The sequence below is a fragment of the Camellia sinensis genome, chromosome 3 (assembly GCF_055761805.1).
Source record: "Camellia sinensis isolate YWXY chromosome 3, ASM5576180v1, whole genome shotgun sequence".
NCBI lineage: Eukaryota > Viridiplantae > Streptophyta > Magnoliopsida > Ericales > Theaceae > Camellia > Camellia sinensis.
The window spans coordinates 9,234,635-9,248,201 of NC_138963.1; the positions used below are offsets into that span (position 1 = coordinate 9,234,635).

The window sequence follows — 13,567 nt, forward strand, 5'->3', positions numbered from 1 at the left end:
AAAAGTAAATTTTTTTTTTAAAATTCACTAAATACTAAAAATACAAAAAAAATACAAGAATTTAGTATATTTTTTTTACATTTTTATGTATTTATTAATTTTAAAAAATATTTTTTCACAATTTTTTTACTTTTTAGATACATCTAAGTAAGGTGCATCTAAAAAAAGTAAAAAAAATGTTTAAAATTTTAAAAATATTCACTAAAAACAAAAAATATGAAAATCAAAAAATTTAATTTTTAAAAAACTTAATTCAGAAAATTTAAACCAAATAAGGTGAATAATGTCTATGAATTTTGAAAATATCTTGTGCATAGTGGATGCACAATCAACAAGCTTGTACACATAATAATGTCCAATGAGTTTAGCACATTTATCCAAACTTTTTCCTATTTATTCAAGAGTGGACCTATTGGCATGGCTTTTAAGGAATACTTTTGTCAATTTACGCAAATTGCATAGAAACTTTTACAATACACCTACTTAAACTTTATTTACATATAAAAAATATATAATTATTTTTGTGGGTATAGACACAAAATTGATAACTGCATTTAGAAGTTTCCAAAAGAATAATGCAGTATCAGTCACATTTTGAGAATCAGTTTTTTTTAAGTAAAAAAATAATAAAAATAAAAACTAAAAATATATTTTCAAAATTATTTCTGCTTCCAAAAAAGATAAAATGATAGTACTTTTGAAATTTAATTAAATTTTTTTTTTTTTTGGTTTTTACAAAAAACAGATTCTAAAAGCCAAACCCAAACCCAAAAAAACTTAAAATTGTATGCGCATTTTAAAAAACAAAAAACAAAAAATTGCCCTTGGCAATTAATTTTTAACTATATATATAATTTATTTTTCCTCACTGCATAAAGCCGTCGATATGTCCGAGTGGTTAAGGAGACAGACTCGAAATCTGTTGGGCTTTGCCTGCGCAGGTTCGAATCCTGCTGTCGACGCTTTTCTGTTTATTTTATTTTTTGTTTTTTTGCTTCCATTCCACCGAGCTCGCTCATACCCAAAAATGTCCGATTCATTCTGATATTTCTCTTATGAGAGAGAGAGAGAAGAGAACCCACTTTCTTCTAATCCTTACACTTTTCGGCCCCCACCTAAAGCCCTCCTTTCTCTCTCTACAAGTAGTTGCAAAGCAAGAGAGAGATGATCCGGAACCCAGCTCCTCGTCCTTCCTGATCTTGATCTCCATCTTCTCTCGCTTCAAACCCTAAAAAAGCCCAGTTTTCTCTCCCCCCCAATCACGCTCGCTTTCTTCACTCCATCAAAGTCCTCATCGGTAATGTTCTTTGCTTCTATTCTCCGTCTCTTTAATAATATTCTTTACTTGCCAACTTCACACACAACCTCTCTCTCTATTTGTCTATCTCTCTCTCTCTCTATATATATGTGTGTGTGTGTGTATTTTATGTATTTGTATGTATAGATGTGTATGTATGTTGATGAGAAAGAAAAAAATGGTGTCAAACAGTTCATTGCACTTTATGCGTCCTGGAAAGAGAGCTGCTGGAGGAGAGGTTGTTGAAGCGGACACTGAAGGAGACAATCAAAAGATCGAATCTTTGAGCAAGAAACAGAGGATCGATTGCTTGATCTCGTCGGTGACGGCGACTAGTAGCAGCAGCGGCGGCGGAAGCGAGGCGACGGCGACGGCGGCGATGGTGGGTAAGGTTAATGGCAGCAGCGGTAACGGGAAGGCGCCGATGATGGATTTAGGAGAGGGAAAATCGCCGGATATCGATGAGGATCTGCACAGCCGCCAGCTCGCCGTGTATGGCCGCGAGACCATGAGGCGGCTTTTCGCCTCTAATGTTCTTATCTCAGGGATTAATGGGCTCGGTGCCGAAATTGGTGGGTTGTTATTGATTATGGATTTGCATTGATAGTTAAGATGATTAAGTTCAAAAATTTAAAATATTCAATTGATAGATATTGGGAAGTTTTTTGAGTATTGAACTGAAAATGGTGGTCTAAATTTTATATTTCTGTTTAATTGGGTGTTTTTATGCTAGAGATGGGCATTAGGATAAGATAAGATATACTGGGTTGAAGTGATTATTTGACCTGCTGAATTTGATGAAATGGGGCATGTGCGTCTTGCAGCAAAGAACCTTGTTCTTGCTGGTGTCAAGTCTGTGACCTTGCATGACGAGGGAATTGTGGAGTTGTGGGACTTGTCCAGCAATTTTATCTTTTCTGAGGATGATGTGGGGAAGAATCGAGCCCTTGCTTCTGTCCAAAAACTGCAAGAACTGAACAATTCCGTGGTTATTTCAACTTTAACAACTGAATTGACTAAGGAGCAACTTTCTGATTTTCAGGTATAGCTCTTTTAGCAATTGCCGGGTCCGATTACTCTGTTTATTTGATTACAAGTTTTTTTTTCTATTCATTGCTTTGATATTTGGAATTTCATATATAGTACATATCTATTAATAATTAAATGTGCTCCCTTATACGTACTGTTTAGTGTTATCATCAACTGTTTCAGAAAGAGAAGAAAAATATGACTTTTTTGACTTCATTTGGGCTTGTGATTCTAGAACTAATGTGGATACCCATTTTAGATTAACTGTCTATGTCTGGTTTGTTCTTGTAGTTTTGTAGTGTACTATGCAATTTGGTAAAGCCTACAGAACAATCAAATGCTCTAGTCTCTTCTATGCATGTGTGGTGTCCAAAGGGAGTGTGGCCACCATCAACATGACAAAACATGCTCAGTTGGAGTGTCTTTATATATATATATATAGATTGTAAACATTTTTACAGCCTAGTTGCTCTAGCATGCTGATAGGTTTTGTACTTGATCATGTTGGTTGATTGTGATGAGCCCCATATTTTGTAGCTATGATGATTTCTCAAGCTGCAAGGATAGTGCATAGATATGGGCATTGCTGCACTTTGGCATGCATTGCATTATTGACCTTGCTTAAGGTATTTATTGGGGAACCCAGTACAATTAGGTGTCAAAGGTGCAACCTTGTATTTGCTGGTATGTTGGAATATGCAGAAATGGCTTTCTATCAACACTAAAAGAGCATATATAATTTATTAATCTGTTCCAATATTCTATTTACTACTTGATCTTGGATTGAACCAAGTGCTGAAAGGGGATTTGTGCAGGGCCACAAGTTATTGGTTAATAAAGTTTGTTGTTAATTATCAATCACTGAATATTCTTTTATTAATCTTACAATGCCTAAGTATTCCGACTGGTAGAATATGCAAGAGCCAAGCTAGAAAGTTTGTTATTGCACTCCATGGGCTTTGTTAGTTGTAACCTTCCTGGGTTCCTCATTTTTGACATTGTATCTTCTATATTCACTATATTGTTTCAAATGTTTTCGGTATTGTGGTTGTCCTTCTGTGTTAGTGGGACCTAATTGTGCTTGTATCCATATGAGATTCCTCAAATGTTGATCCTTGTGAAGGTATGAGTACCTGTTGTTATTATTGCAAGTATTACTGGCTATACTTTCTGATGTATTCACTTCCACCTTGACCTTCTATAACCTTTGAACCTGCTCCTAGATTTCAACTTCTCCCCTGTTATTCGGGACCTTCCAAACTGTTTTGATCTTTATATTTTTGGACTGTCAGTCATCTGTAATATGGCCATTTGCTCTCGATATTGCAGGGAGAAGGTACTGGCTGCTGTCTAGTTTAGAAATTTTCCTTGCGGATTTCAAATTACAGTGGTCGTTTATGTTCGGAAGTAAAATATCACAAATGATATTTTAAGTGTTGGGGAATGTCGCAAATCAGTTGTTTTTGATTTTTTTTGCAGATTTCAATCTATTGCTTCTTAGTTATGGTATTGGAAAGTGTTTCCACACTGGGTTATTGCATGCATTATTGTTGTTTGCTTCCAAGAATAGCAATGAAGTTTCTTTTGTGTTCCTTGAATTGCAAAAAGTGTGTGTATTTCTGGAATTACAATTTAGCTGTAGCAAAAGATGTGATTTTGATCAAGCTCTCATCTTTTGCAAGTGTGCATGTATGCATGTATGCACACTGCACTAATTTGGTGCATGTGTGGATGTATATTTGTTTTTATAATTCTTGCATGTTTTCTTTTTAGGCTAATTTTAGGAAGTAACGTATAGAGCTGTTTATGCTTCTCCCAAATCTGTGTCTGCTTTATAGAACGTGGAATAATTTTTAGCCCTTGACTGTTGGTGGCAGGCTGTAGTATTCACTGATATCAGCTTGGAGAAGGCAATTGAATTCAATGATTACTGCCATAGTCATCAGCCTCCAATCTCTTTCATCAAAACTGAAGTACGAGGTCTTTTTGGCAGTGTGTTTTGTGACTTTGGTCCCGAGTTTACAGTTTTTGATGTTGATGGCAATGATCCACACACAGGCATTATTGCATCTATTAGCAATGACAATCCTGCTATTGTTGCCTGTGTGGATGATGAGAGGCTTGAGTTTGAGGATGGAGATCTGGTTGTCTTCTCTGAAGTTCATGGAATGCCGGAATTGAATGATGGAAAGCCAAGAAAAGTTAAGAATGCAAGGCCTTATTCATTCACCATTGAAGAGGATACAACAAATTATGCTGCATATGAAAAAGGTGGTATTGTCACCCAGGTGAAGCAGCCTAAGGTATTGAACTTTAAGCCATTGCGAGAAGCACTTAAAGATCCTGGCGATTTTCTTCTGAGTGACTTCTCCAAGTTTGATCGTCCACCTCTTCTACACTTGGCATTTCAAGCATTGGACATGTATATATCAGAGTTGGGGCGATTCCCTATTGCTGGATCAGAGGAGGATGCTCAGAAACTGATATCTTTGGCCACTAACATCAATAATAGCTCAGCAAGTGGGAAACTTGAAGAGATTGATCCAAAACTTCTTCAGAACTTTGCATTTGGTGCTAAGGCTGTTTTAAATCCCATGGCTGCCATGTTTGGTGGCATTGTTGGCCAGGAAGTTGTAAAGGCTTGCTCTGGCAAGTTCCATCCTCTTTTTCAGGTTAGTTTCTTCAGCTATGCTACTTGTGATGGGTCTAGTTTATGATTTCACTAAGCTGAGTAGTGAAATGCAGATAATACAAATAGTCTGGATAAATTTTTCAAACAAATTGTTGATTGGGCTTGTAATGCCTGTTGATGAGAGGTTTTGCTGAATCGCAAGCTGTTTTCAAGCAGCAAGTTTCTCAACCCGGGGCTGAGGCCTTGAATCTTTTATGTTTACTGTAGAAATTTAATGTATAAAGAGAAATGATTGTATTATTGATTGATTGATGTTGTACAAGATTGATTAATTACAATTCCTATACAATCTATATATAGAAGAAAATGTGGTAGTAGGTGTAGTGGAGGTGATAGTGGGTTAGGTGAAGTGGAGTGTGTGGTGAAGTGGAGGTAGGTGAAGTGGAGTGTGTAGTGGAGTAGGTGAAGGTAAAGATGGGAAATTCTAACAGCAATTGGTTTGTTGTAATGGTGGGCAGGCTGTCAATTGGCGTGAAACCATGTGAGTTTTATATATATTATACATAAACATGTCATGTAGTGGGCCAGGATGAGTTTGTATGGCAGACATTCTCGTTGGCTTCACTTAAAAATAAATAAATAAATAAATAAATTTTACACACCCAGCACCCCATTGACACAGACCACCCACTCACACAACGCATGTGGTCTCATTTTTTATTATTATTAAAAAGCCCACCCAAGTGGTCTCATTTTTTATTATTATTAAAACGTGGTCTAATCACTACCCTCATGTTTTCCACTGGCAGTGTCCACCTTTTGTACTCCACTTTCTTTCTTTTATTTTATTTCTTTATTTTTTTTTTTCATTAAAAAAAAATAAATAAATAAAAGAAAAAAAAAAAAAAAAAAATCACACTGCTGTTTTTCTTATCACCCATCCACAACTATTTTTCTCTATTTTCTTTATCCATTGTTTTCTTTTATTTTATTTTTCTTATTACACAAAACAATACCACAAAATAACACCAACAGCTTTTCACAATCTTGTCCTTTTATTCATATCAGGGGATTAACTCCGATCACACTTTTACATCACCAAAAAAAAAAAAAAAAAAAAAAAAAAAAAACAAAACAAAAACAAAAACAAAAACAAACCAAAAACCACATCCACAGGCGGGATTTTTTCTCTACTCGGCCGCCGGTCTTTTCTTTTTGCCTCCGTCCTGGGCGGCCCTTGACGGTGCTGCCTCCGTGTTTCCCACTCCACTGGGCATGATCACTACTCCCTGCTCCTCCACTGCGGCATATGGCGGACCTCCAAAACGGAACATCACGGTGGCCTTCCGCTTCAGCTCCTTGTTTTCTGCCCTTAGCACGCTTATCTCTGCTCGCGCATCCTTATACATGCGTTGGAGCAGAGCCAGCTGGGAGTTTAATTGCTGCACCTCATTTGTCCTACTCTGCAGCCGGTGCGACAGGTTTGTGACCGCCGTCATGGACTCCACACATGCCTTCAAAGTATACTGATTGGCCTCCACATCCGACTGCCCTGCCATTCTTTGCTCCACCGACCGCATCGGAAAGTTCAACGGAGCAAACTCCGGGGCGTTTGGTTGAGGTTCCAGTGCCACCGCACCAGTTCTCTCTCTCGTTGACTCGTTGAGGTCGGGAAAGAGGGTAAGCAGCCCGCGGGAAGACGATGAAGCCATTTTCTAGGCAACAGAGTGTTATACAGAATTTCTCTCAGAAATCTCTCTCAGACAACAGAGTGTTACGGACTATCTCTCTCAGCAAAACGAAGAAGAGTTTTTTGTTTTTTCAGAGGTTTTTCGCAGCTTTTCTCAGCCTCAGCCTCAGCCTCTGTCTTATAGCCAAGGTAGCCACGCGCATCGCGCGCCTCTTGCCACCAGCCGACAAACGGGCACGCAAGCCAAGGCGCCCACGTGCCTCGCCATCATGTCCGGCACACCTTTTGATGAATTGGGCACGCCTTTTGATGGCACGCCTTTTTATGGATTGGGCACGCCTTTTGATGGCACGCCTTTTGAAAAATTGAGCGCACCTTTTGAGGATGCGATTTTTTATGGGTCCGACAAGACTCTGTAAACTGTCCCGACATTGATTCCGGTTAGCTCCTTTATGGGTCCGACAAGACTTTGTAAACTGTCCCGACATTGATTCCGGTTAGCTCCTTAATGGGTCCGACAAGACTCTGTAAACTGTCCCGACATAGATTCCCCCGACATTGATTCCGGTTAGCTCCTTTATGGGTCCGACAAGACTCTGTAAACTGTCCCGACATTGATTCCGGTTAGCTCCTTAATGGGTCCGACAAGACTCTGTAAACTGTCCCGACATAGATTCCGGTTAGTTTCTACAAGGGTCCGACAAGACTCTGTAAACTGTCCCGACATTGATTCCGGTTAGTTTCTACAAGGGTCCAGCAAGACTCCGTAAACTGTCACAACATTGTCTTCTACAACGGTCCGACATGACCCCATAAACTGTCTTCTACAAACGGTCCGACATGACCCCATAAACTGTCTTCTACATCGATCTGACACCACCATACAGTGTCCTCTACAACGTTATGACACCCCATACAGTGTCTTCACCAACGGTCTGACACGACCATACAGTGTCTCCTATCCTTTTTTATTTTTATGTATTTTCTTGTTTTGTTACTCTCTCCAAACTCAAGTTGGTTAGTTTCTCTCCTCTTTGAGTTTGCGGGGGGCTGTTAGAATTTCCCATCTTTACCTTCACCTACTCCACTACACACTCCACTTCACCTACCTCCACTTCACCACACACTCCACTTCACCTAACCCACTATCACCTCCACTACACCTACTACCACATTTTCTTCTATATATAGATTGTATAGGAATTGTAATTAATCAATCTTGTACAACATCAATCAATCAATAATACAATCATTTCTCTTTATACATTAAATTTCTACATTTACCTACCTTTCTAACATAACTTTAATTGTATATACATTAACGTTTTTGTGTGTGTGTGTGTGGACAGTTTTTCTATTTCGACTCTATTGAGTCCCTTCCTCCTGAACCCTTGGATCCCAGCGATTTGAAGCCCTTGAACAGTCGATATGATGCACAAATCTCTGTTTTTGGAGCCAAACTTCAGAAAAAGCTAGAGGATGCCAAAGTGTTTATTGTGGGATCTGGTGCACTAGGTTGTGAGTTTTTGAAAAATGTAGCTCTGATGGGTGTTTGTTGTGGTAATCAAGGAAAACTAACAATTACAGATGATGATGTCATTGAGAAGAGCAACCTTACCAGGCAATTTCTTTTCCGGGACTGGAACATTGGACAGGCCAAGTCAACAGTTGCTGCTTCAGCTGCCTCTTTGATAAACCCTCATCTCCACATTGATGCACTACAAAACCGTGCCAGCCCTGAGACTGAAAATGTGTTTCATGATACTTTTTGGGAGAATCTCAATGTTGTCATCAATGCACTGGATAATGTGAGTGCCAGGCTCTACATTGATCAGAGGTGCTTATATTTCCAGAAACCGCTTCTCGAGTCAGGAACCTTAGGTGCCAAGTGCAATACTCAGATGGTCATTCCTCACTTAACCGAGAACTATGGTGCCTCAAGGGATCCTCCTGAGAAACAAGCACCCATGTGTACAGTGCATTCATTCCCACACAACATTGACCACTGCTTGACATGGGCTCGATCAGAGTTTGAGGGTTTGCTTGAGAAGACACCAGCTGAAGTGAATGCGTATTTAACCAGTCCAAATGAATATACGTCTGCAATGAAAAATGCTGGTGACGCACAGGCCAGGGATAATTTGGAACGTGTTATCGAATGCCTTGACAAGGAGAAATGTGAAACATTCCAAGACTGCATAACCTGGGCCCGCTTGAAGTACTACATTCTATTAGTAGTTTTATTTGTCCTTGTTCATGTTTTAGCTTCACTTTCTTCAGTCAGCTTCTAATAATGTGCTTTAATGGAACTAGGTTTGAAGACTACTTTGCTAACCGTGTGAAGCAATTGACATTCACTTTCCCTGAGGATGCTGTTACCAGTAGCGGAACACCATTCTGGTCTGCCCCAAAGCGTTTTCCCCGCCCACTGCAGTTCTCTGTTGATGATACTAGCCACCTTCACTTTGTTACAGCTGCATCAATATTACGAGCGGAGACCTTTGGCATCCCAATTCCTGATTGGGTTAAGTCTTCTAAGAAGTTGGCTGATGCTGTTAACAGAGTAATAGTCCCTGATTTCCAGCCAAAGAAAGATGTGAAGATAGTGACAGATGAGAAAGCTACTAGTCTTTCGACAGCGTCCATAGATGATGCTGTTGTGATCAATGAATTGGTAATGAAGTTAGAAATATGCCACAAGAAGTTGATGCCAGGCTTCAAGATGAACCCAATTCAGTTTGAGAAGGTTGGTTGTGTGTGTATGTGTGTGCGCGCGCGCGCGCGCGCATACCCTTACATGTCATTAACATGCGAAGCTGAAATTAATTGTTAGGATGTCTTTTAGCATTGGGTAATGCTAGGGACACCAAATTTTCTACCAAACAAATGACCAAATGTCTCACATGGGTGTGGGGCCCACAATTTTGTGGGCCCCACACCCATGTGAGACATTTGGTTATTTATTTGGTAGAAAATTTGGGACCTCTAGCATTTTCCTTTAGCATTTTGTAGTGTGGCACTCTTATTCTTTTTGCTTTTCCATTAATACCGCCTACATGGTTTTTCTGAATGTGCAGGATGATGACACCAACTATCATATGGACCTAATTGCTGGACTTGCCAACATGAGGGCAAGGAATTATAGCATTCCTGAAGTAGACAAACTCAAGGCCAAATTCATTGCAGGGAGGATCATACCTGCAATTGCAACATCCACTGCTATGGCCACAGGTCTTGTTTGCCTGGAACTATACAAGGCTCTTGATGGAGGTCACAAATTGGAGGATTACAGGAACACCTTTGCCAACTTGGCTCTTCCTCTTTTCTCCATGGCCGAGCCGGTTCCTCCGAAGGTGATCAAGCACCAAGACATGAGCTGGACTGTGTGGGACAGGTGGATTGTGGGAGATAATCCTACTTTGAGAGAGCTTCTTCAATGGCTTAAAGACAAGGCACTGAATGCTTACAGCATCTCATTCGGGAGTTGCTTGCTTTACAATAGCATGTTCCCTAGGCACAGAGAACGGATGGATCGGAAGATGGTTGATTTAGCCAGGGAAGTGGCGAAAGCAGAATTGCCTCCATACCGACGACATTTTGATGTAGTGGTGGCTTGTGAGGATGATGAAGACAATGACGTTGATATCCCTCAGGTTTCTATATACTTCAGGTAGGCTGTTTACTCTGATTAGTCAAGACAGATACAATGGCAATATCAGGATGGGAACCTTATCTTTAGCTGTTATGGTTGAGCTTGGCTTCCTGTCAATTTATGTATGCAATGGGATACTTTGTTTTCAATGACTAATATAAATTTGAAAGCAATACTGATTCTCCAATATGATGTTAATACTTGTATCAACCTTTTTTCTTTGGCCGATGAGCCATGCTGTTTGTGCTGCTTTTTATGCTATATGCATGAACTTATTACTGAAAGTGATATAATTCTTAGTGTAATGTGTTTACCTGGTACAAAATTTTCTTGCAACTCAAACAAGGACCCATAATCTTATCAACAGATAGTATGTATTCACATAGTTGCAGGTTTGCTGTTTTATTCGAATCAGACAGTTGACTTGCAGCCAGAGGGAAAAAGAAAGAAGAAAAAGAAAAAGAAAATGAAAAGTTGCAAAACCACATTGATATTACTGTGTAGTGAGCAAATTTGAACCAATAGAATACCTCTGAGCTAAAAGATTCAGGTATTAAAGGTCTGACTACTGTTTTTTTACAAGTCATTCTGGTTCTTTACAGGGAGAGCCTTGCAAGGCATCCCTACTTGTGGGCTTGCAATTGAGTAGTTCATAAAATGTATGTGCGAAAACTAGGACCTGTTTTATGTCTTTGATTAATTTGAACCATTACATTCTTCTGCTGATCACGTGTGTCCTCTTTGTAATCATGTCATTTGATGGTTCTACTCGTTGACAAAGCTTGAAATATGTACTAAAATACCTTATAGCTAGTTGTCTTCCGTAGACAGTTGGCTGGCTGAAGATATACTCCAGATTGGATCAGCCCTTGTGCTCGCTACATTCAAAAAAATAAAATAAAATTCCGACTCAATTTTCACCCATCAATGCTAAGTTCGCAAAAATTACATGAAAATGCATATAAAATCAGGGTCTATGAGTTGCATGTAACATTTTATTGCCAACCTCCTATTGTCAGTGTGCCTATGAAACATAAAAAGAAGAGGGTTTGTGTGCAAGTTAAGCAAAGTTAGTATAAATAAATAGTAACAAGTGATCACCAATTAGACAATGTTGTCTTTTGTCATTATTTTTAACTTAAATTGTTTTGTGTACAGCATTCACAAAAATAATGCATACATCATATGATAAATATATCCTGTAGCCTGTAAATGTCTAAATATATATTTACTGGAAGACAAAAGTAAATTTTCTTCTATTGCTGCCCCTGCCCTCTATTTTGGTTTCTCAATTACTCATCTCCAAGTAGAAACTCTCACTAATGGAGTTCCTCTCCATTCCAATACCATCTCATTCTCATTTTGTCCTTCGTTCTTGACTGTATATGAACTCTGTCCCTCTTTCACCATTTCTTTGGCTTCCATTAAATTTTCTTTGGTTAGGGTTAGACCCTTCATCCCTATCCCAGCATGAAGATCAGATCCTTCTGCTAGCTCCTCCCACCTCTGAAGCCAAGAAAGTGAAGACACGAAAGGTGTGACAAAGAGATTCTCCATGGCTATTCTTGCTTCTGCAAGATAAACTGGAAAGTTCCACTCCATTGATTCACAAAGAGCTTGATAATGGTTTATATACATGTCAAAGAACGAACTATATGTAGAGCCACTTTTCAATCTCTCCGCTGCATCTCCATCACCAATTGTTATGATTCCTTTATTAGTTGCAGAATAGGTTAACAATTTTTTGGCCACCCTTAGAAACTCCATAACATGGCTTCTACTCCTTCCCCTCCCCATATGGGGAATCCCTGCCATGCAATTAAAGGTCAACCACTCTTTCCCCCCACCCCTCTTCTTCATTTTCTTTATCTCACTTGTCAAATCATCAATTCCCACCTCTTCCACCTTCAAGTTTAGGCCAAAAGACCTTGCATGATCACAGAGTTGCCTCTTTGTTTTCTCAAAACTCCAGTGTACGGGAGCATCACCAGAGTCCTCCCTTGTTTTGATTGATGTCAACTTCAATGCCTTTTGTAGACGAGCAACAGCCTCGATCATTGGAGGCCATTGAATCCCTTCCCTCATATTGAAGTCTACAATATGTACTGTCTCTGCGTCGTCTGGGATAGCCTCCAGGATAGCCAAGTTCGCTGTGAAGTGAGCAAACCTCCCATATGGGAAGATTTGGTAGAATGCCTTGAATGCTGCCTCGAAGTTCTTGCTTGACTCTTCTCTTAGATACTCTCCTTGATTTTCCTCGGATTGGAATAAGTTGAATGCAAGTCGTTCCAAAGTTTCACCAATTGGACTGACTTTCTCAGTTATGCATTTTATGATCACCTCTGCGAGCTCTCTCTGTTCCATCTCCATGGCTTCTCCGTAAGCCTTAAGTAGATGTTGAATGCTCAATTGGTTGTCAATTTCCATGCCATCTCTTGGTAAGGTTACTGGCTCTTGTACTGATGGAAACACCATCGAAGCCTCGCTTGATTTCGTTGACTGACAAGGACTCCAGAGATCCTCACCTTCCATCGACAGTTGTTCTGAAAGAAAACCTCCCTCACCCTCACTTTCGCCCAACCATCTACAGACATCCTCAATCTCACCTCCCCAAATAGACTCGATTCCCTGCATATAATCTGCAATATTCTCCATGGGTGATGTGATTTGCACATCTTCATCACCCGACATGGGATATTTGGGAAACTCATTGGAGAATATGGTTGAGAGAAATTGGTCCGAGGAAATCCCAGAGGATTCCTTGGAGGTGGTGAAATAGAATGAGAAATCATGGTCACCTATATGGTGATCCATTTGTAGACCACCATATGCTCCAACTTGATCACAAGGTGAGTTCATGATGTTGTAGAATGGCCTTGGGTGCTGCTGAAGAAGCTCAGGTTGCATCATCTTTTGATGGGGATAAGACTTCTAACTTTTGAGTCTTGATGATAGCTTTGATTGAATCTTATAAATATAACATGGTAAACAATGTTGACACAAAGTTAAAATAAAATAATGAATGGAATTAATTAATTATAGAAAAGGAAAACTACCCAATAATTAATTATTGAAAAAGGTTCCCTGTTGACTCCTCTTCCTTTCTTGGAGTCTTCTGGGCGGTTAGTAATCTTTATTCATACCTGTCTTGATATCTATTTTAATAAGGGGATGCATACCTATCTGTCTTTTATTTATTATCTATGTTAATCAGAGGATGCTAGAAAATTATTGATGTCTTTTTAAAGTAATCACCTTTCACCCACA

General features: G+C 39.4%; 2 protein-coding genes and 1 non-coding gene across 4 annotated transcripts; 2 read left to right on the top strand and 1 right to left on the bottom strand.

The window, feature by feature from the left end:
- The first annotated feature begins 880 nt into the window (after nucleotides 1–880).
- On the top strand, nucleotides 881–962 carry TRNAS-CGA (transfer RNA serine (anticodon CGA)). The gene has a single exon. It is a non-coding gene; the product is annotated as a tRNA-Ser (tRNA).
- On the top strand, nucleotides 901–10,487 carry LOC114260059 (ubiquitin-activating enzyme E1 1). 2 transcript variants are annotated; one of them, XM_028200149.2, is made up of 7 exons: nucleotides 901–1,297; nucleotides 1,490–1,869; nucleotides 2,122–2,339; nucleotides 4,204–4,998; nucleotides 7,998–8,866; nucleotides 8,962–9,394; nucleotides 9,726–10,487. In XM_028200149.2, the coding sequence occupies exons 2-7, from the start codon at nucleotides 1,503–1,505 to the stop codon at nucleotides 10,320–10,322; spliced, it is 3,279 nt and encodes a 1,092-aa protein (XP_028055950.2). In that variant the 5' UTR covers nucleotides 901–1,297; nucleotides 1,490–1,502; the 3' UTR covers nucleotides 10,323–10,487. The 2 variants fall into 2 exon arrangements, with proteins under 2 accessions (XP_028055950.2, XP_082775152.1); XM_082919026.1 differs by having other exon boundaries at nucleotides 909–1,297; nucleotides 2,031–2,339.
- Nucleotides 10,488–11,404: 917 nt separating this feature from the next.
- Nucleotides 11,405–13,535, bottom strand: LOC114260142 (protein NODULATION SIGNALING PATHWAY 2-like). The gene has a single exon (XM_082919027.1). The coding sequence runs from the start codon at nucleotides 13,208–13,210 to the stop codon at nucleotides 11,597–11,599; it is 1,614 nt and encodes a 537-aa protein (XP_082775153.1). The 5' UTR covers nucleotides 13,211–13,535; the 3' UTR covers nucleotides 11,405–11,596.
- Between the last annotated feature and the right edge of the window lie 32 nt (nucleotides 13,536–13,567).

What these genes read in the sequence shown, in the direction of transcription:
- LOC114260142 (XM_082919027.1), bottom strand. Translation starts at nt 13,210, where the DNA reads ATGATGCAACCTGAGCTTCTTCAGCAGCACCCAAGGCCATTCTACAAC.
- LOC114260059 (XM_028200149.2), top strand. Translation starts at nt 1,503, where the DNA reads ATGCGTCCTGGAAAGAGAGCTGCTGGAGGAGAGGTTGTTGAAGCGGAC. An exon ending in TGGGCTCGGTGCCGAAATTG is followed by an intron (nt 1,870 to 2,121) that starts GTGGGTTGTTAT and finishes TGCGTCTTGCAG; the next exon opens with CAAAGAACCTTGTTCTTGCT. An exon ending in ATAACCTGGGCCCGCTTGAA is followed by an intron (nt 8,867 to 8,961) that starts GTACTACATTCT and finishes TAATGGAACTAG; the next exon opens with GTTTGAAGACTACTTTGCTA.